A 21,620-nucleotide genomic window follows, 5' to 3' on the forward strand; every position below is an offset into this window, starting at 1 on the left:
GTGGAGCTGCAGCCGGAGGAGGCGCCACAGAAAGCATAGCTGGGTGACCTGCAGAGACAGGGGTGCCTGAGAGGAGCAAAATTAGATATCAGTTTTTAGCTGTTCATTTTATTGACCTATTCGTCGCTTATTGAACATCTCAGGAGTGATAAAAAACAATTTCTCACTGTGCCACCAACACTAAACAGTCAGTGGACGGCAGCTTGGCACTGGGCAGCACATTAGAAGATTTCATGGCGAGAGTAATATTGATTGTTTGCTAAACTGATAAACAGTTGGCAAACTGGTTAAAATGTATTATTTTATAAAGTTACTGGCAGCCACTTCTTTCTTTCGTTTTTGAATGAAAAACAAAATAACATCCATTTATGTAAGATATTTGCTGTTAGTACATTTTCTATATAAGGTATTTCTACATTATTTGCTACCATATCATTCAATGGTCATTAGGTAGCATTTTTCAAAAGTACACCTCTGTGGTTCAATAAATGTATGTGCGGAAACTCAAATACCTGAGACAGCTTGAAGCAACCAGCTGCTTAAGCCTGTATATAATCCTTTTCACTATGTTTGCAAAGGTTTGTGAAAATGAGAGCAAAGGCCAAATAAAACTGTTAAAAAAAAACTGCTGAATACACCATCAAGAGGAACATAATCAAGAAATGGAAAAGCTAAAGTTGCCTGAAAGTCAGTCAGAATATTTCATGTTATAATGTGAGAAGTGTGCATTCAGAATAACCCATTTTGTGATGTTGCCTCTGTATTCTTTTTCCATGTAATCCCTAATTTTGGAGGACATTAAGTATTTATACAAGCCAATATAAACTTGTGCTAAAGTTGGAGATATAAGGGTACATCCCAAGTCTCTTATACGTGCATTCCTCCCCTTGACAGACTTAGACACTGAGTCCTACACCAGGTCGGGTACCCACAAAAAATGATGTACAACAGATATAAAATGTTTCTATTAATTCACAGGTATGGGCACAAGTAAAAAACACTAGATGCGGGCAGGTAGTGAAATAAGCATGGTTTAAATAAAAAATTAAAAAAAAGGTCTTTTAAACATCTAATACAGCATAATTTATCAAGCCTAAATAACCAGTACATTTACTGTGAAAGTCTATGGCACAACCGTTGACCCCTTATCTTGTGGCTTTGCTGCGTGTAAATAGTGCCAAAACGGTGTTAGTATTTGATAACTGCAAGCTTGGCACTTACAGTGCCTTGCGAAAGTATTCGGCCCCCTTGAACTTTGCAACCTTTTGCCACATTTCAGGCTTCAAACATAAAGATATAAAACTGTAATTTTTTGTGAAGAATCAACAACAAGTGGGACACAATCATGAAGTGGAACGAAATTTATTGGATATTTCAAACGTTTTTAACAAATAAAAAACTGAAAAATTGGGCGTGCAAAATTATTCAGCCCCCTTAAGTTAATACTTTGTAGCGCCACCTTTTGCTGCGATTACAGCTGTAAGTCACTTGGGGTATGTCTCTATCAGTTTTGCACATCAAGAGACTGAAATTTTTGCCCATTCCGCCTTGCAAAACAGCTCGAGCTCAGTGAGGTTGGATAGAGAGCGTTTGTGAACAGCAGTTTTCAGTTCTTCCCACAGATTCTCGATTGGATTCAGGTCTGGACTTTGACTTGGCCATTCTAACACCTGGATATGTTTATTTGTGAACCATTCCATTGTAGATTTTGCTTTATGTTTTGGATCATTGTCTTGTTGGAAGACAAATCTCCGTCCCAGTCTCAGGTCTTTTGCAGACTCCATCAGGTTTCCTTCCAAAATGGTCCTGTATTTGGCTCCATCCATCTTCCCATCAATTTGAACCATCTTCCCTGTCCCTGCTGAAGAAAAGCAGGCCCAAACCATGATGCTGCCACCACCATGTTTGACAGTGGGGATGGTGTGTTCAGGGTGATGAGCTGTGTTGCTTTTACGCCAAACATAACATTTTGCATTGTTGCCAAAAAGTTCGATTTTGGTTTCATCTGACCAGAGCACCTTCTTCCACATGTTTGGTGTGTCTCCCAGGTGGCTTGTGGCAAACTTTAAACAACACTTTTTATGGATATCTTTAAGAAATGGCTTTCTTCTTGCCACTCTTCCATAAAGGCCAGATTTGTGCAGTATACGACTGATTGTTGTCCTATGGACAGAGTCTCCCACCTCAGCTGTAGATCTCTGCAGTTCATCCAGAGTGATCATGGGCCGCTTGGCTGCATCTCTGATCAGTCTTCTCCTTGTATGAGCTGAAAGTTTAGAGGGACGGCCAGGTCTTGGTAGATTTGCAGTGGTCAGATACTCCTTCCATTTCAATATTATCGCTTGCACAGTGCTCCTTGGGATGTTTAAAGCTTGGAAAATCTTTTTGTATCCAAATCCAGCTGTAAAGTTCTCTACAACAGTATCGCGGACCTGCCTGGTGTGTTCCTTGTTCTTCATGATGCTCTCTGCGCTTTAAACGGACCTCTGAGACTATCACAGTGCAGGTGCATTTATACGGAGACTTGATTACACACAGGTGGATTCTATTTATCATCATTAGTCATTTAGGTCAACATTGGATCATTCAGAGATCCTCACTGAACTTCTGGAGAGAGTTTGCTGCACTGAAAGTAAAGGGGCTGAATAATTTTGCACGCCCAATTTTTCAGTTTTTTATTTGTTAAAAAAGTTTGAAATATCCAATAAATTTCGTTCCACTTCATGATTGTGTCCCACTTGTTGTTGATTCTTCACAAAAAATTACAGTTTTATATCTTTATGTTTGAAGCCTGAAATGTGGCAAAAGGTCTCAAAGTTCAAGGGGGCCGAATACTTTCGCAAGGCACTGTACTAAGAGAATAGCTGCAGAGCCCAGGTGATGTAACAACTGACAGATACTTTTCCAAGAACACAACTCCCAAGCACTATAAATTAAGCAATTGTGTAGCTTAAAGTGTCTTTATTATGGGTAATGGGTAAGGTCCAATATGGAACTTTTCGGGTGCGGGTTTTCAAAACTGTACCTGTGCAGGACTCTGCTTGGACGTTCCAAGTCTATTATGTCAGCTGTGAGGAGCATGGAGGTTTCTGGAGAAGCCATGACCTTCATGGAAGTCTTTTATGGACTGACACACCTTTTTTTATCAGAAATCAGTTGGTAATTGGATGCTTCAGATGAAGGATGGAGGAGGAAAGGACAACCCATGTCATTAATAATGTGTTTCCTTGAGTCCTCTTTCCTCATGTTTCCCTTGCATTTTTTCTTTGCATCTTATGTGGGTGGGACTAAGAGGCAAGGACAAGATGCAAGTGAGGGAAATGACGGTGCTTATAAGAGACTTGGAATGTCAGTGACTTCTACAGTTTATTCATAGGTTCTGCACACCCACAAAAGTGTTTTTGACTACTCTGACTGATTGGACTTTTAATCAGGTTAAAGCAGGCTGAAGTTATTTGATGTCAAAAAAGACAGCTGACATAACAACATTGATAACAGTTATCTCACCAGAATAGGTGAGACAATATTCACACACCCTCACAGTCCAGACAAGAGGTATGATCAGACAATAAGTGACTGTGGGTGTGTAGGGGCTTTAAGGGCTGATGTACAGTCTTCCTATGACATTCAGTTTCATATTCTGGTGTAATAATAAGGATGCATTACACTAGAGTGGAGCTACACTCTGTTGCACCTGACCCACCTTACACACACACACACACACACACACACACACACACACACACACACATGTGATACTATATACTACACACATGTAACATCCTTCTGCTGAGAGACCACCTCCTCCTGTCTCCTCCTCATACTTACTGCTGCTGGCCATGGGGGCCTGCTGAGGGTCAGGGGAGGGGATCTTCTTGGGTGAGCCCCCATCAGACATGGCAGTGTAAGAGGGGGATGAGGAGGAGGAGGTGGTGATGGTGGTGGTGGTCGGGGGCTGGGTCTGCTGGTGGTACACCTGTTGTTGTTGTAGTTGCTGCTGCTGCTGAGGGTGGAAGGTGGATGGGTATGAGGGCTGGTGGTTGGGGGCGGGACCTGGCGCTGTCTGACCTATCAGAGGAAGCAAGGGAACAGCCTCGCAGTACTGCGAGGTGGGTGGCAGTGGCTGAGAATGAGGAGAGTAGGAGTCGTCTGGCTGGTCGCTGGAGTGAGGGTGGGGCTGATGCTGTGAGTACTGGTGAGGGCCCATCACAGCACTCTGGTCAAGAGGCGGGGGCTTCATCCTAGTGCTCATGGGTGGGAGTGGGTGAGCCACTGGGAGGACAGGCTGTGGGGGCAAACTCTGCTTCACAGACATAGCCATCATAATTGGAGGGGAGGAGGAGGGGGGCAACTGGGCGTATATTTGCTGCAATTGAGAGGCAGACCATGTGCTGTGTTTAGGGGGGAGCATGAAGTCTTGTTGCTGCTGCTGTTGTTGGTGGCGAACTGTTGGGGGAGGAGACAGGGAAATCTGACGGACCTGTCGGCCCTGGGTGGTCACTCCTGACTGGACTGGGGAAAAGGCTGAGGCAATCGAGGTGGAGAGTTGGGAGGAAAGCTGGGCCCTGTCCCTAGCAGCCCCTCTCTCCTTCTCCTGAGAAGGAGAGGAAGAGGCGGAGGAGGGAGGAGAGGAGGAGGCCACACGGACGTAGGAGTGTGGCAGTGTGCTAGCTCTGTACTGTCTGTACTCAGTAGGAGTGTCTGGGTGGGTGGGAGGGGTGGAGACTTTATATTGAAGAGTGGAAACGACTGTGATGGGCAGAGAGAGAGAGAGAGAGACAGAGAGAGGAAAGAGAGGAAAAGAAGATGCAGACGAAGAGGAGGACGAAGGAGGGCAACAAACAAAAGAAAACAGAAAAGAGAAAAACGTGAGAAGAATGAAAAGCGACCAACTGTGCAACCAAGCAAGTAAAAATGAGAAAATCAGGACCAATCCAAAAACGGAAGCCAATAGCAAATAAGAATGATTCAAAACATTATAAAAAGAACAAGCAGCAGAATGCAACATGACTGAGCCATGATCAGAAAGCATATGGCATTTCCCCCAACAGGAGCTGGAAGAAAGAGATGGCAGCATGTTGCAGGGACAGGGGGTGCTGATATTGCCAATGACCGCAGGAACAAAGGAGGATGTTTAAGTCTGTATGTGTATTTAAGGGGCAGACTTGAACATTTATATGTGTGCATGGATAAAAAAAGCATGAGGGCACACAGACTGGGGAGTGGTGGTTGGAATTATAGCAGAAAACAATATAAATCACACCGAGGAAGCCTCTTTCCTCCCAGGTAAACATTAAAGCAGCCGTTTGCTTTCAGGAAGTAAAGCTTACTTTACCTGAACCAACACTGATAATGTCCTTCATTTAAAAAAAAAAAAAAAAAAAAAAAAACTCTGTCCTGAAAAGACATGTATTTGATTTGTGTAAAAGAGTGTACCTAGCAAAGTGTTTTTTATTGACTGAAGGATGGTGTCGCAATGATTTTTGTTAACTGTTTTATCTATTATGTGTGATCTGGAGCATATGCCCGTCAATTGATTTTGGCTCTTCAGAGTAGCAAGAGAGAATGCACATATTTTATTAAATGGGCGTAGGTGTGTTTGCTTAAACCTCACCTGATCCTGACGTTCTCCGCTCCCTCTCGTTGTGGGCCTGCATCTGATGTTGCTCCATCATCCTGTGAAGCGCAAGGATGTCACTACTCTTAAAATCTGCATTTAATCAGTGTGTCTTCATAAAACTTTCCATAATGTTGAGTTTTATCATGCCTCTGTTTATAACAATATCAACAGTGCTTAAATAAAAACTCTGAGGGCTGCAGTGTCATAAAAATAAAGTTTTTTTTATTGGATTATAGTGCTAGTGAATAAGAAGCAGCACAAGAAAAAAATGTCCTTCAAAGAAAAGGCCAAAAGCAGCAGTGAAGCTTTCTGTGTATAACCAGAGCCTGACATGGTTTTGTCCTCTGTCTCACTGGCCTCCATTGTTGTCAAAAAAAAATAAAAAACACATAAATCATTTCCATGTTTGTAGTAGATAACATGTGCATTCATTATGATGTTCCATAAGAATATTTTGAGTCAACCATGTACTGCCCATAAATACACACCACCAAATCTGTTTTGAAAGATAAGGCCAGTCATTTTCAATATTAATAGTATTTTCAGCAATCTCCATGCAGAAACTACACTGCCCAGCCACATTAACAGTCACACCTGCACAACTGTATGCAATTCAGTGCAACACTTCTGCCTTAACATCTCAAAATGTTTCAGTTTGATGAAATTGTCATAAATGTATAAATTCAATTATGTGTTTATTATTGAGGTCATAGTTAAAGGTGTTGTTGTATTCAGGGGTTTTTGTATATATTTTTGTCCTTCCCAGCAACAAACATAAGAGGGTCAGAATATTTTAGATTATATTATAATTAGATTTCTCTATTTTGTGTTTTGACTTTCTCTGCAGAGATAGCTTCATATATGCTCTGGTATACAGTTGTTAGATATCCTACCTCCTCTGTGCCTCACTTTCCTCTGAGGACGGCCCATTTTGGCGCTGGACAACTGGACCTGAAGGACACACAGGGAGAAAAAAAAAAATCAACTACATCAGAAAAAAACGTCATCAACAATTCACACATCAGCCATCATCTATACCACAAATTAAGTTAAATAGGTAAACAACAGCCCTCCTGTTAGTTATGTGTAAACTTTTTCATTATTCCAGCTAAAATATACATGTGCATGGCCCATCAGAATACAATATAGACCCATGTCATTTGGCTGTATGTTTCCATATATAAGCCTGGTTACAAAATACTGTAGAAATCCCTTTCTGAAGGATGAAATGTTGTGAATGCTTCCCTAATCCTGTTCTCCACAGAAAATACACAGTATCTGCTTTTTTCTCTTTTTGTCCATTTATCTACTTCAGTTTTTCTACCCATCTGTCTTTGTCTACATTATGTAACATTTATTACATACTGTAATTCAGAGCATGACTCTGCAGTAGCAGCTTTGTTTCATGCTGCTTTTTGCTTTTATATAAGCCACTGTAATCATCCCACATTATTAAAACTCTCTCTTTTCTAAATAGTTTTGTGTAGTACTCAGAAAAAAACATTTTGTGGCCTCAATTTAATAAAATGACATAAAAAAACAACACATTTCTGTTTTATTTAACTAGTTTTTGTATAATGAGATCATTAGGGAGTAATTTGTGAGATACATTTCCATGTGGAGACAAATCCTAAATGTCCCATTCATCCTATGTAAAACAGACCAAGTGTAGGAAGTGAAGCTGTGTTTACTGAATGAACAGAGAGTAGCAGGCATGATATGAGGTACCATGACTGTGCTCTGGAGAGCCAACAAGCTGTTTATAATGTAATTTGCCCAACATGTTGCCAGCCACAGGAATTTCAACTGTAAATCACAGCAGGAAACAAATCTATGAGTGGAATAAACAGAAGCACTAAGAATATCATGCAAATATGAAACGGCTCCTAAAGCAAACGAATGCGCACAGAACATAAGCTTATGGGTGGACAAGTACAAAAATAGATGAGAGTGGTGAGCCACAGAATCCTCCCAATCAAAGAGAAATGAACAGCATCTTTCTGTGGTTATGTCAGCGATGTTAAATGACAGGCTACAACTTAACAGCTGGTGTTGAATGTTCAGTAATCAGCACCAACCACATGACTGCCTCAGTTTAGGACTTTGCTTGTTGACAAACTACAGACAGTGTTCAGACCCCCACCCTCTCCCACCAAGCGACGGACTTAGAGCCTGATTCTGGGGTGGCTATTAACAGGGAGCATTGGGGAGAGCACTTATCACATATCATCAGAATACCAGTCATTAAACCTTGACGCCCATGGTGCATCAGGAACACGCACGGGTGGTATTTCTGCACCATGGGGGTGGTGGGCGGGGTGATGGGGGCAGTCAACATTAGCTGCAGTTTGAATAGCACATCCTGGGTCACACTGGGGACTGAAGGTGGGGGTCCTGATGGTGACTACACTACATTGTTACCAGCTGTATCAGCCAAACCAACCTGATCCTTATATTTTCACATTCGTTGTAATTTTCGACCGTCTTGTTCTTGTCTTCTGTACAGACAAAACTTGTTTTTGGCCGCACACACTTGACAAATTGTTTGAACAGACTGGAATTAAGAGCATAAACTTCAAAACTATTTTTTTGGGGGGGGATTTTTTTTCTGGCGATTTTTTTTCTTGTCTGAAATAGTGGGTGCTGTGTGTAAATTTGTAATTATGGGATATGTAAATAAAATCTGTCAAGGCTGACCTGACTGGTGGATTTCTTTTGCTGTGCTACAAACTGTACAGATAAAGGATGTCTTGAAGATCTTGTTTCCCTCTCTCTCTGTGATATACTCTGCCTGTTAGCTCATGGTAATTATGCGTTCAGCTCGCAAAGCTGTATATTGAATTCAGCAAACATCCAGAGTTAAAAGCAATTAAACTCTTGGCAACAAGCAATGACAAGAATGGTTTGCTTTGATAAGGCATTTTATAATAAAACACTAGGGATGTAGAATTTACTTTGGAGATCACAATGAAAAAGAGGCTAGCTAGAAGGAAGGCGACAGGTGACAGTAAATGCTCTCTTTGACATTTTGCTGGCTTTGTAAATAGAGGATGTTTGTTTAAGTATCAGTAGGTATACTGCATTTGTTTACACTAACATCTGATGTTGAAGATATGAATCTATAAGAAGTGATTCATGTATATAAAGCTACAGCAAAAACAAGATGTTTAGATTTCAGAGAGATCCTGCCTTTAAACACAACCATTCTGTGCATATTGCACAGCATATTGATATTAATGAGGTAGATGCTGAACTGCAGGTGTAGCCATGAATATACATGTATGTCTGTGTATGTTTCTTTTCAGGGCGGCTCTGGCTGTTGCCACGGTGGAAGTCAAACAACAACAGGAAGCCCGGGGAACGAGAGGGCATGATCAGACTAGCAAACATGTTAAAGAAGATTAGGAGGGCAATGTGCAACAGATGAGATTTCGAAATGTCACCAAGAAAAAGCAAACAAACAAAAAATAGTGTGCTGTGTCATTCTTTCACTAATAGACAGAAATATCTCTTCACCTTCACTTGAATCGGACATATCCCAAAATCTTCTCTGACTTTTATTCTGTACTCTTCTGAATAACCACCTTAGTTTTCTCAAAATCACTGATGATAATTACTGTAATAGAAAATGTAATTAATTCATCACATTTTGGTTCTAATCTTCCAGTCTGAACAGACAGGTTTTTGATTTCTACAAACAATTTATCAGGCTCTCATTCTTCTGTCCTGGCAAACTTATGCAAAAAATCCTTAATCTTCATCAGAATCCACTATTTATCTTTTTTAATATAGTAGATAAAACCAAATTTCCCTTTTAAATGTACAGCAGGTATTCAAATATTAAAAATCTCTGCCTGCCCTATATTGTTCTCTAGCTCAGTTTGCTGAGGCAGGTCGGAGAAAAAAGTGACTTAATGTTCGAAGGTTTCAATAAATGATTATTTTCATCATCAGTTAATCTTATTATCGTATTTTATACCCATCAAACCTCACACAGCCTAAGGTGACATCCAAATGTGTTGTTTTGTTTAACCACAAGTCCAGAATGCAACAGTATTCAGTTCACAACAAAATATGAGGAAAGCAAAAATCTTCTTATTGTCCAGCTCCAACCAGTGAACATAATGTATATTATATTATTTCTTTCCACTATTTTTACTTGAAAAATTACCTAAATAATTATTCCATTCTCAAAATGGTTGCTTATGATTTTTCTTTCCAGTAACTAATCAACTAAATCATTTCAGCCCTTTAATGTTTACACTGTAATTTCCAGATAAGCAGGGCTTCGTCACAGACGGAGAGCAAAGTGTTCAGCTCCAGCATATACAGCGTCTCTTTTTCATTTTTCCATAAATGAAATGGCTGAAGCTCAACTCCCCGCTATTTGCCAAGCAGTCTGTTACCATGGAAAACATGCATGCCTAGTGGACTCGCTTCTCTTCAGCACAGCACTTACTGAGGATGATGATGGCTGAAGAAACCCATCTGAAGACACCAGGTGAAATCTCTGGAGTCAACATAGTATGACCAGTACAATACTATACCAGAGAATAAATAAGACTTCTTTTAACAATAAATAGTATAAGCAACGTGACAGATAAATAAGAAAGTGTTTCCGATGGACATAACAAGGTCCATGACCCCACGTCCAAACACAGCCAAAAAAAGGAGGACTGCCATGTGAGCATAGTGGGGGATGACATTAAGGCTCCATATGGGATATTTTAGCCACCAACAGTCAGTCACAAGGATGGGATGGGATGACAGCACAGTTAAACATACACAGACACACAGACGACTTATAAGTAGCTTGTAACCCGAGCTGGTCAGAAGCTATTTAGAAAACTAAGAGTAGGTATGAGCTAGACTTCAAATACAGCTCAGTGCTCCAGCTGAATTAATTCAATGTCCAAGTAGAACCATAAAAACAGCAAATCTGCAAATCTCTCTAATAATGCTGCTTCCCTACTATATAATTATGTTTAACTTTGAACAGCTCTGAAAAGTAATGCAACAATAATGCTTTAAACAGATAAATATCCTCATTCACACGCCTACCACGTAACTGCAATTAAGTGAATACAATGCAACACATTTCCTGTCTGGTTTAGTGTGAAGAGTGTAGCTGCAGTACATGGTATTAACCAGCAGAGGGTAGTACAGCTCAGTTGAGTATGCTTCAGTGTTGTCTTTTCAATCATATTCAACATGCTTATACTCTATATACAATGTACTTCCTGTTTAATGGAGCAGGGTTTGATGAGAAACTAGTAAAAGAGATGCCTACATAGTCAAAACTATGGGGATTATTTGATAGTGGTTATTTGACATTCTTCTGACAGAAAAAATTGATTTAAATTGACCACAGATGATGACTGAAGACAGTTGGTTGTAATTTGACCTGAAATCCATTTTAAAGTTCCACTGAAAAACATCAGCAGGTTTCAACATGAAGTCAATGCTTCATTCTCCATGGGGATGAAATATTTAACAGGAATGATCACATAGTGGGCAAAACAGGGCATTTATTCCACATATCATAAATCTTTACCTCCACTGTCAGGTGAGCTGAGGACATTGAGGGCGAATAGCATGGCGTTGGAGAAGGTGGTGGCCTCCTCCTTACTGGCAAAATTCAGCCCATAGACCTGCCGAGCATCACGCCACTGATGGAAGGTCGGGGTGGCCTGATTGTATTTCAGGCCTTTCACTATGGAGTAGTTGATCACCACCTACAAGCAAGGAAGGAAAATGGAGCTGCGAATTAAGGGGAAGACAAGTATTGACAGCTGCTGAGTGAAGTATTTTACTCAGTGTGCTTCCAACAGTTGTTGGGGGAGTGGAAGGAGATTCTTACTCATATTGTAACCCACATTTTACCACCTGTTTGGAGACTTGATTCCAAAGTCCCTCTGCTTCACTGTACGATTTTCTAACCTCTACAGTAAGTGTGTTCCCAAGGACGCCAATAAAAACAGCACATGTGGCCTAGTGTATTTATGTGAGGACAAATTCTTGCTAGATAGGGTACTTAAACACTGTTTGCCTCTCTTCAAAACAGTATGTTGGGTCCATTTTGGATTTTTGAGTTTTCCTTTTCTTGTGCATAAATGAGAAAGTCATCTTTGACAGCAAGAATGAAAAAAAAAAACAATTAGGATTTTGCTGCCAAATCAAAACTTGTTGTATATTTGGCAAACATATTAGACTAAATCCGTTATATGAGATGAGAAGATGCACATTTCTGCACTGACTAATTCCTAAAAAGAGATGAATTAGAATACAACTTCAGAACATGTTGAAATCATTATGGGAAATGTAGGAAATCATCTACTGAAGAGGAGCAGACAAGCTGATGGTTTGAAGGAAGGGTAGTACAAACAGTAAACTACAATAGTGCTTCATCAGTCCTGAAATCCACTAAGCATCACAGATTTGTGATCTGTGAACATATATCTGAGGAAATTATCTGAGGACTACCGTGTGTTGTGGTGGATCTCCAGATCTCTGATGTCATTGTATGAGAAAGTGCTTTCTCCTGTGATGCCGAGGATGTCCTCACATCTCTCACCTGCTGGTCCTGCAGTTTGACGCCCACCACTCTGAAGGTGTTGTTGGCAGTGTTGTGGTAGATGTTGATGCGGCTGAAGCCCTGCTGCCCAGGCTTGATGGGCACCCACTTCTTGCTGGCATCATCGTAGACCATCACAGAGGCCCGCGCCTGGCAGATACTCTGTTCACTGGAGGAAGGAATCAGGAAAAACACTGTTAGATATGCAGACAGATATCGAGAGCTAGTGCATGGATCCATCTGTCGTTCTTAAAAAGCTGAAGCATGATACAAAGGTAGTTGTGTGCACATCCACTTCTTTATTTAGGCCACATGCTCGGTAAGAAGATTCACCAGGAAAAAAAATATCTACACTGTCAATCAATGTTATTACAACTTCACTGGACCTATAATGGCAATGTTTTAACTCCATTCTTTGTCACAGAAGCCCAGTAGATCATGTTTGACATTTTTAAAAAGAACAATGAACAAAGTCCTTTATGGAAACAAAGTTGAGCAATGAAAGCTATAATGAAACTGAAATGACTAGGAAAGGATTCAGTTCTTTAAATGATATTGGATCATACTGATGCTTCACTGCACTGTTGCTTCATACAGTGTTACTGTCAACCAGAATAGTTGCAATGTGATGGGGGTCAAATTCAAACCAGTGAGTCTGAGTTGTGGTGTAATTATCTGGTTAGCTGAGGGGCCACTGGGCAGCCACACCTTTCAGCAGTCACCACGTCAGGAATAACACAGTGCTGCCGGAGGAATCTGACAGCTTGTGCATACTGAGGAAACGGTGGGTTGCCATTTTTGAAAGCTATAAACAAGACTTAAACCTAAACCTCAACCCTGGTAAATTCCGCCTTTCCCTCTGGGTCTTTACTGTGGTGTTGTGGCATCAATACAGTGCATCAGGAGACACACGGAAGCATCCGCCCGGCAGGGTGTGTGTGATGCAGTGAGTAATGAAACAGTGTTAAAAACGCAAGTGTTTGATCGGTAAGTGTATCGCCAGCTGGAGAGTCGCTGGGTAAAAAGCTAATGAAAAGTCACACACAAGCACACAGCTAAGTGCAAGCGTAAAGTAACCACGCCCACAGCCACAGAATTGAAGGGTAATTCATTCACCAAAAAGATATATCCTCTCAAAATTACCACTTTAAAGAGAAACAGCTCGAGTTTCTAAATGTTTATAACAAGCCATATTTGCTATGTGTGACTACTGTTATGACCTTAGCACCATGTGTGACTGACGGTGTTAGTGTGGAAACTCAAAACAGCAGGTGGAGAGGTGATGCGGGCAGGCAGAGGTGAGGTTAATTCGCAGCGCCCGTGAAGTGACTAAATGCTTCTCTAATTTTCACTTTCAACACCTCAGGGCCTGGCTTTCTGGCAGACAGACAAACATTGGCAATCTGAAAGCATGAGGCCCAAGATAAGCAAACTGAGGAGCACTGCTGATGTGTTCACTGACTGTGAATGGTTCATAAAAGATGACACGAAATGAAAAAGAAAGCAAAAATGAGAAATAAAGAAGTAGATATACATATAAACTGGCAGATACGTGACGTTGTATTTTACTGCAATGATAAGGTGCAGGGATTTGTTTCCAAGGCCCCGAGGATGCCATTCATTTGTGTGACATGCCGACAACCTTTCCTTCAAAGTGCCACTCTACAGGAAGAAGTCAGCATGACACCTGAGAGACACCCCCTGGATGGCACCAACACATGATGATGAGCTCAGCCATCTTCCTCACACCTTTCCTACCATCATCTGCTCTCCAGCTCCATCTGAACAACCTGAGACAGCAGCATCACTTCTACACTGCACCACCACCTTCTCCAACTAATAGCTTCTGATGTTAGTCACAGCTCTGGGTGTGACGCAGGCTTGTCCTACTGTTAGTTTTCAAATAACATGACACACCTGCACCGCTGTATGCAGATGTTGATTTCCATCATTAGAAAGCCTCAGTATAGTGCACAGCACATCACTTCACTCCTAAGGGAGAAGCCTTTAAAGCTTGCTTGACACACAATTACAACAACCCTCTCTCTGTCAAATATCCATCACTCCTCACTGCACAGCTTTTTAGAGTCAGCCAGCAGCAATATCACATCAAAGCTATCAAAACACAATTTATTTATGATAATTCTTCCAAAACACAAACATTTGAATTAAACCACAGTTTCAGAATTTAGACTGGACATGTCCGGATATAGCGAGCAACTGATGGCTGCAAAATGGTTCCATAATAAATATCCTCCAGTGAGGGACAAACAGGAACTTCCAAATCAAACAGGAAACACATCTGTGTGAATGTGAAGTTCCTCAAATAAATACAGAACAGAATCCTAACCCAACAATTCAACTGAAATAAAACCTAAAATCCTGTTTTACAGCTATGACACAAACACACAGATTTACCCCAAATGTCATCTTACTCCTAAATCAAAATTAAAAAAAACAAAAACAATAATGACCCTTTTTAGCTAAAAATATGAATACATTTAATCACTGATAAGTAAGGATGCAACAACCTGAAAAGCTCACTGACTCTACATTTGAGGAGAAATTCCTATTCTAAATGCAAAACCATAAGGGATAACTACAGACATCATGCTTCCTACATCACTAAAGAAGTTAAACAGACTCTGTAATCATGTAAGAGACACTTCTCTTCACTTCAAAGACCCAACAGACCACCAGAGTCTCCCTGGGAAAAGAAAGGGAGGGGAGGATGTAGATGGTTGCATCTCTGTGATGGATCCTCTTACATAAACAGGCCCTATTTCTGGAGCAGTTTGGGCCAGAGGGATGGAGTGCCTCGAGCCTGATGCTGACGGTTTCAGTTCTCCTCAGACTGTTAGAAATAAAGCTGGCATCTCATCTACAACTTTACATACAGTGTGTTGCTCAATCAAACATATCACGAGATGTTGAGTAAAAACAAAAAAAAAAGAAGAAGAGAAAGCAGATGATAATCTGGCTGAAAACACTTCTATTCATTAGTTTCATGAGCTGAATGCTAAACTAGGCCTCCACAGAACAGTTCAGCTAATTTCAGTGAAAAAAGACGCCACTTTGACTGTCGCTAAATGCTCCTGTGTGTGATCTAGTTACTGAGGGTGGCGGAATCTTTCCAGGTCACATGACAAAGAGGAGACAAAGCACAAAAGAGCACATGATAGCTGCTTAACATCACAGCTGTTCCTACCGAAATATTTGTACCGCTTTTGTCAAGCTTGATGGTCTTTCAGCTGGAAAATTGACAACCGAGTAAAGAAATAACAAGCAAAGAACTCGTGTTTGTGATGAAGGCAGAGCAGGCAATATGGCATAAAAGATAAGCCTTTGCTGCAATTCACAGTCAGTGAACAATATTTTAAAACTGATTAGAAAGAACTTAGAAAGGCCACTCATTTCACAGACTAAGTTCAAGAGATAAGGAAAATTTTGTGCTGCTAATTGGCTGCTGCTATTGTGTTGATAAAAACAAGCAAAGAGTAAAGTAAAACAAGATAATGACAGGAGAAGTTAACTAATTCACCTAAACACTCAATCTATTGTTTGGCAAATGCAGGATGTAGAGGGATAATGTATTATGATCTTATAAAGTTGATATGGCTACCGTGTTAGCAAACAGTCATGCCTGACATTTGGTGCAGTACAGGTAGCAAACACCGTTTTTAAAGCTTTTTGTGGCCCAGAAAAGCAAAACAATGAGCTAAAAGATACTAAAATTCTGCACTGAGCTGAGGGAAATGCAGGTGATATTTCTCTGTGGGTTTATCATAGCACTACTAATACAAAAATATTGGTTCAGGCAGCTCTGAGCAGTTTCACCAAGGTGCAGAAAGCTTGTCTGAAGAAGAGCTGACTGTTCATTTGGCCAGTTTCTCTCCTCAGGCTGCACCAATCCTCTGAAGATTTACATCTGCAGGTATTGTCCCATCTTCTGTGCTCTATAGATTATATCTTTAAAAATGTATAAGCACTTCCCCACTACCAGCTCATGAATAAAAAGAAAATACTGCACCTATCCCACACCACACTGACAGGCTAATGAGATGTAAGTATTTACAATGTTGTTCCGAAGGTCTCTAGACCAAAATTCCTATTGTCAGGATTCACTCTGGACTTGGACACAATATGCAGACCCGGACTAGGCTGAGGTTTAGAAAGTCTTCATTAAACCATGTAGCTGTGGTGCCACCGGTTGTCTTGGTGCTAGACGTGGGGTTGAGGCAGGCAGGCAGGCAGAGTGGAGCTGGGGATGAGGTAGGCAGGTGTACCCCAGGCAGAAGTAAGATACCCAGGTGAGTGGTGGTTGCAGGCCTGGAGGCGGTTAGATCGGCATCACCAGCATAAGGGAAGCTGCATGGACACGCTGCTGTAGCTGGCGTATCCAGGTGGAGGTAAGGAACCCAGGTGAGAGGTGGTCACAGGTCAGGAGGTGACTGGATCAGCGATGAGGCAAACGGGTAAATCATAATAAAGGGGGACAGGTAGCTGAGTGAAAGGCGCAGGTGCTGGTCCTACAGCATCGTGGTGCACAGGTGAAGTCAGTCACAGATGAGATGAGGTCTCACTCGCCATTGAGGAGAACAGGTAGCTGAGGGAGAGGTACAGGAACTAGCCAGGCAGCGGCGTGGACCATAGGTGAGTATAGTCACAGATCAGGAGTGGACTTGGCGTTAAAGAGCAGGTCAGGCGAGTGCAGAGGTTTCAGGCGAGGTGCTGGCTGTCGTGGGAATGAGAGAACTTCAGGAGTGTTAGACTCTTTGGTTCTTCTTACCATTGCTAACTCTGAGAGACGAGACAGTCCAAGTAACTTCAAAACAGTGCTGATTTATTCAAAGGATCACAGGTAACTAACTAGACATCCTATCTCCACTAAACATTTCTAATACATAAATATCTATCTGACTAAAAATACCTAACAGGAGCAAAAATGTTACTTGGGCCATCTGAACGTGGCGAGAGCAACTAAGCAGACTAGTAAGGGATCGAGAACAGAGTAAACATCAGGAGTAATGTTAATGGACCAGCGAGTGACTGAGGGAAAGGAGGTGGTATATAAGGCTGAAGACTGGGGAATGATTGAAACCGTGGTAAAGCTGGGGAAGGAGAGGTGGAGCAGAGCAGGAAAAAAAACCGAAATAAAAGCATGAAAACAGGAAGTGAAACTAAATCATGACACCTATTTGTTATTAGCTGACATATTTGTAGTTATTCTAGAAAAAATAAAGGAATAAAGTTGACCTGTTTTGGCCAACAGCTCCTGAGAGTTTGATCTTGTTTATGCTGGACTAAGCAGATTTCTCAGAAGACAATAAATAATATTCAGCTCAAAATGTAGGCTGAGAAGGTGAGAAGGAACAGGACAAGGAGAACAGAGCAGAGCGAGAGAAAAAGAAATGAATAGACGTCAGGAAAAAAAAAAACAAGAGCAGAGGATATGAAGGCTTCTACCACATTGAGCGTTCCTTCATGTCAAACAAGCCTCATAGGCAAGTGGTGAAAACGAGGCCACATTTGCAGGCTTTTCAAATAAGTACTTCTCCGTACACATGGTTAGACATACACATCTCACCTCACACTCCCCCATACAAATCCTATAGATAGACACCTTGAATGTCACAGCGGTGTGTTTTCAGTCCATTAGCAGAGCACTGAGTGCTATAGAACAAAAGATGCTTCAACCTGATCCCGTCCAACAAATAATGCCTTTATGTATGTTGGATGTGCATGCAGTTTTCAGTAAGATTCAGCTTTCATTTTGTTGAGTGTTGGAAGAACAGGTGGGGGTGGCAGGGTGTATGAGGTGTTCTCTCTGGGTAGCACCTGAGGGCGGAGCTTCTGTTATCATGGCAATTAGCTTTTGTTGCTGGGGTAATTGTCTAATTCATGCTGGTTTTACAGCGGAAAGGACCCGGAATGAACCAAACAAATGCCGACTTATTCAACGCCGCCCTGCACGGTAGGCTCACAACAGCAGTTTGGCTTCGTTGGGACTTTGTTTCCATGACGAAAACTACATGTTAAAAACTACCAAAGCTGAAGAGAAGTGTGCCGTCAAAAAACATCCACTCGTGATGAACCATGGACACAAAAGCACTGTAAGTACTGTATCTCATGACAATAATATGAATATAATATAGTTCTAAATTCAAAGAATACTTCAGCTGTGCTCTATTGTGTGTTGTGACATGTTGCAACAGGAACAAAAACGCATAATTATCCAACCACACACAGTATACTATGGTACCAATACTGCACCCAAAATAACAGCCACTCATATTTTTAGTGCCAGGCAAAGGCGCACACACACATACATACAGACTTGTTGTATGGATTCAATTAGTTGTCTGTTATTATTACACTCACCAGGAGGATTATGGCCTCAGGATTCACTGGGCATTTTAGGGCAGAGCCACCGCTTGACTAGTATAGGGGTACATTTACAGCATGGATACCTCTGTGTGTGCGCACGGGGGTCCAGCTGACAGAAGGAAGAGGTCTGACTGGCTAGATTAGAGATAGAGCCTGGCAGGCAGATCATTACCTCACTGAAGTCTTAAATCTAAATTAACCAGGACTTAACTCTTGTACAAGACCTCTAATCTGCTCCAAGGGGAAAGTACTCTTCACAGGCACACAGAAGGACGGAGGCCTGTGGGAACTAAAAACAGCACGAGCCATTTTTACTGCATGAAACCTGGTTATTTGTAAGTTGCTGCAGGATATGGTTCTTATTACCATTGCTAGCTCTGAGAGACGAGACAGTCCGAGTAACTTCAAAACAGTGCTGATTTATTCAAAGGATCACAGGTAAAATTAACATTACACGCTCAAGTATTTTGCACCTCCATACTGCACGCAGGCAGGCAGATGAAAGATGAAAAGACCCTGAGCCCACCAGGCCTATACATTATATCCCCTCGGTTGGGCTAGCCCCATACTACACAGAAAAGGTCAACCGAGACGTCTCTGTTACCAGCTTTGCAGCTGGTCATAGCAGTAGTCAAAACATGAAGTAAATCAATGTGTGTGTGTCTGTTGGTTAAGTGGTGTGTAGCTAAAAACATTCTCACGACCTCTAGTAACATGTCGTGACTTAAACATAAGAACATATTATGGCTAAGGCTACAGTTATACACGTCATAATAATAATATTAAACACCCTGTCTGCTGACAGTCATCAACTCTTCTCTCTAGTTATCCTTGACCAGATGTACCCTGTAGAAACTCATAAGCAGGCCTAAGCATTTAACAGTCTAACTAGACATCCTATCTCCACTAAACATTTCTAATACATAAAGTATCTATCCAATATCTATCTGACTAAAAATACCTAACATTGTCAAACAAAGCACAGTTAGCCTGCTTGAACGAAACAGGATTTCAGGAATTGTAATGTTGCTTCATGTGATGTAATGTGGCTGCCAGACTACATGGAAAGCAGTAATGTAGACTAAACATAAAATTATTACTAAAGCCTGTTTACTATTTACATTTTGTGATGCATCTCAAATTTTGAACAAATTATCAGTTCTGCCAGATGGCGGTTTTGATTGGTCCATGAAATTTATATGGAGATAAGTTCGAAAGAGGAGCTTGACTTCATTTCCACACTATTTAAACCCACTGAAACTACCATACTTCCACTTCTGCCTTTTGTTACCCACCTTTTTTAAAATTCTAATCTTTTCCCCTTTCTTCTACCCCTGCTGGGGGTCTCCCTGGACCTCTGTAACCTTATACAAGCATTCTGTATAGTTCCACCCATACTCAGCGAGGCCAGATCCCTGCTAGTGAAATACATGTTAATACTCCTCTCGGGATGAACTGTATTAACTGTCCTGATCCCTTAAAAGTTTCTGTGCCATCACTGTCTCAAATATACTTGAAACTAATGAAAATGTTCTAATAGATTGGACAAAAACCACAGCACAGTTCCCCTCAAAGAAAATAAAAAATGCATGTAAAATGCAGCATCAGCTTACACTGCAGATTGCTGCAAAGTCTACTTTTGTGTTTTTGTTGTATGCACAAATTTGTATTAGAGGATATTACTACTGAAAACAGAATATGCTTTCATAGAAAGACCTGAATATTTAGGATTTAAAAGACCATCAAACTATGTTTTAATGACATAAATACATAACTCTTCCACTGATGCATCATAGTTCACAAACAAAACAAATTACTGACACACAGCAGTTCAGATATTCATAATCTATGCAGTGTCACCAAAGCCTCAGTGATCCATCACGATGTCCAGACTGTGATCACTACTACACCACAGGGTGTTTGTCCAATCCCTGCCGTGCTAGTAGAGTACAATACTGCAGAACAAGCTACACTTAACCCCCAGACAGGGTGAGAGACAATGCAAGAGAGAGAGAGAGAGTGGAGTAGAGTATGTGCACTCTTAATGACGTTAATGTGCTTATGTTCTTAGCTAAATGTCCCAGTTGTTGTATGGAAAAAGCTCAATCTCTAGTCATTTGCAGTGCTGCTACTTATAATTCACACACAGCATAGTAGTCGTGCATTCATAATCTATATTTTCTGCTTTCTTCACTGTGTGATTTGCTTATATTACAATTCACTGCAGTGTGTCTTTATGCGTGTACAGTATGCAGTGTTAATGACAGTTCTGTTGGCATCAATGTAACTCCTAAATATGTGAAAGTAGTTCATTTCATTCAGCAAAGGATCAGTCATATCCATGTTACCATGTTAAAATGTCTGCTTACTGTAATGTTATATGTTATGTCCTATTAAAAGTGGGCAATAAAATTCCCCTACAGTACATGCAATTTTATATTTCAGTACTGCTGCATAGTAAATTTGAGAATCATACAATGAAGTGTAAAATATCCAGACAAGAATGTCTTTTTGTCTAATCCAGCTAATTAGATACCTGACAATGCCTTACACCTTATCCTCTCTGATTGCCAATACGGTTTTAGGTCGAACCGATCGACATCTTTGGACATTACCGACCTGATGGAGGACATTACAAGTGCTATGGATGAGAAGAAATACACGATGGGGATATTTATTGACCTAAAAAAAAGCATTTGACACAATCAATCATGAATTATTAATGGACAAGTTAGAAAAATATGGGATCAGAGGAATGGTTCTGAAATGGATTAGAAGTTATTTGACACAGAGGCGTCAAGTTGTGAAGTTGGGTGAATACCAATCGAGTGAGCTGGATATTGTATGTGGAGTGCCTCAGGGTTCTGTTTTGGGACCTAAATTATTTATATTATACATTAATGATATATGCAAGGTTTCTGATTTAGTGAAAGTGGTTTTATTTGCTGATGACACTACCGTATGGGCATCGGGTGAAAACCTACAGCAACTCTCTGGACGGGTTTCACAGGAACTTGAGAAGATAAAGAAATGGTGTGA

At 41.0% G+C, this 21,620-nt stretch overlaps 1 protein-coding gene across 1 annotated transcript in view; it reads right to left on the minus strand.

Moving 5' to 3' along the window:
- The window catches only part of evla (Enah/Vasp-like a), a 34,386-nt gene that overhangs the window by 6,630 nt on the left and 6,136 nt on the right, over window positions 1-21,620 (minus strand). The window contains exons 2-7 of the mRNA XM_020590957.1: window positions 12,195-12,363; window positions 11,175-11,355; window positions 6,514-6,571; window positions 5,615-5,676; window positions 3,829-4,749; window positions 8-66 (exon numbers count right to left, since the gene is read on the minus strand). Coding sequence (XP_020446613.1) covers window positions 8-66; window positions 3,829-4,749; window positions 5,615-5,676; window positions 6,514-6,571; window positions 11,175-11,355; window positions 12,195-12,363 — 1,450 coding nt within the window. The remainder of the gene's footprint in view (window positions 1-7; window positions 67-3,828; window positions 4,750-5,614; window positions 5,677-6,513; window positions 6,572-11,174; window positions 11,356-12,194; window positions 12,364-21,620) is intronic.

Source organism: Monopterus albus, unplaced genomic scaffold, assembly GCF_001952655.1.
Source record: "Monopterus albus unplaced genomic scaffold, M_albus_1.0 scaffold13.1, whole genome shotgun sequence".
Classification (NCBI taxonomy): Eukaryota; Metazoa; Chordata; class Actinopteri; order Synbranchiformes; family Synbranchidae; genus Monopterus; species Monopterus albus.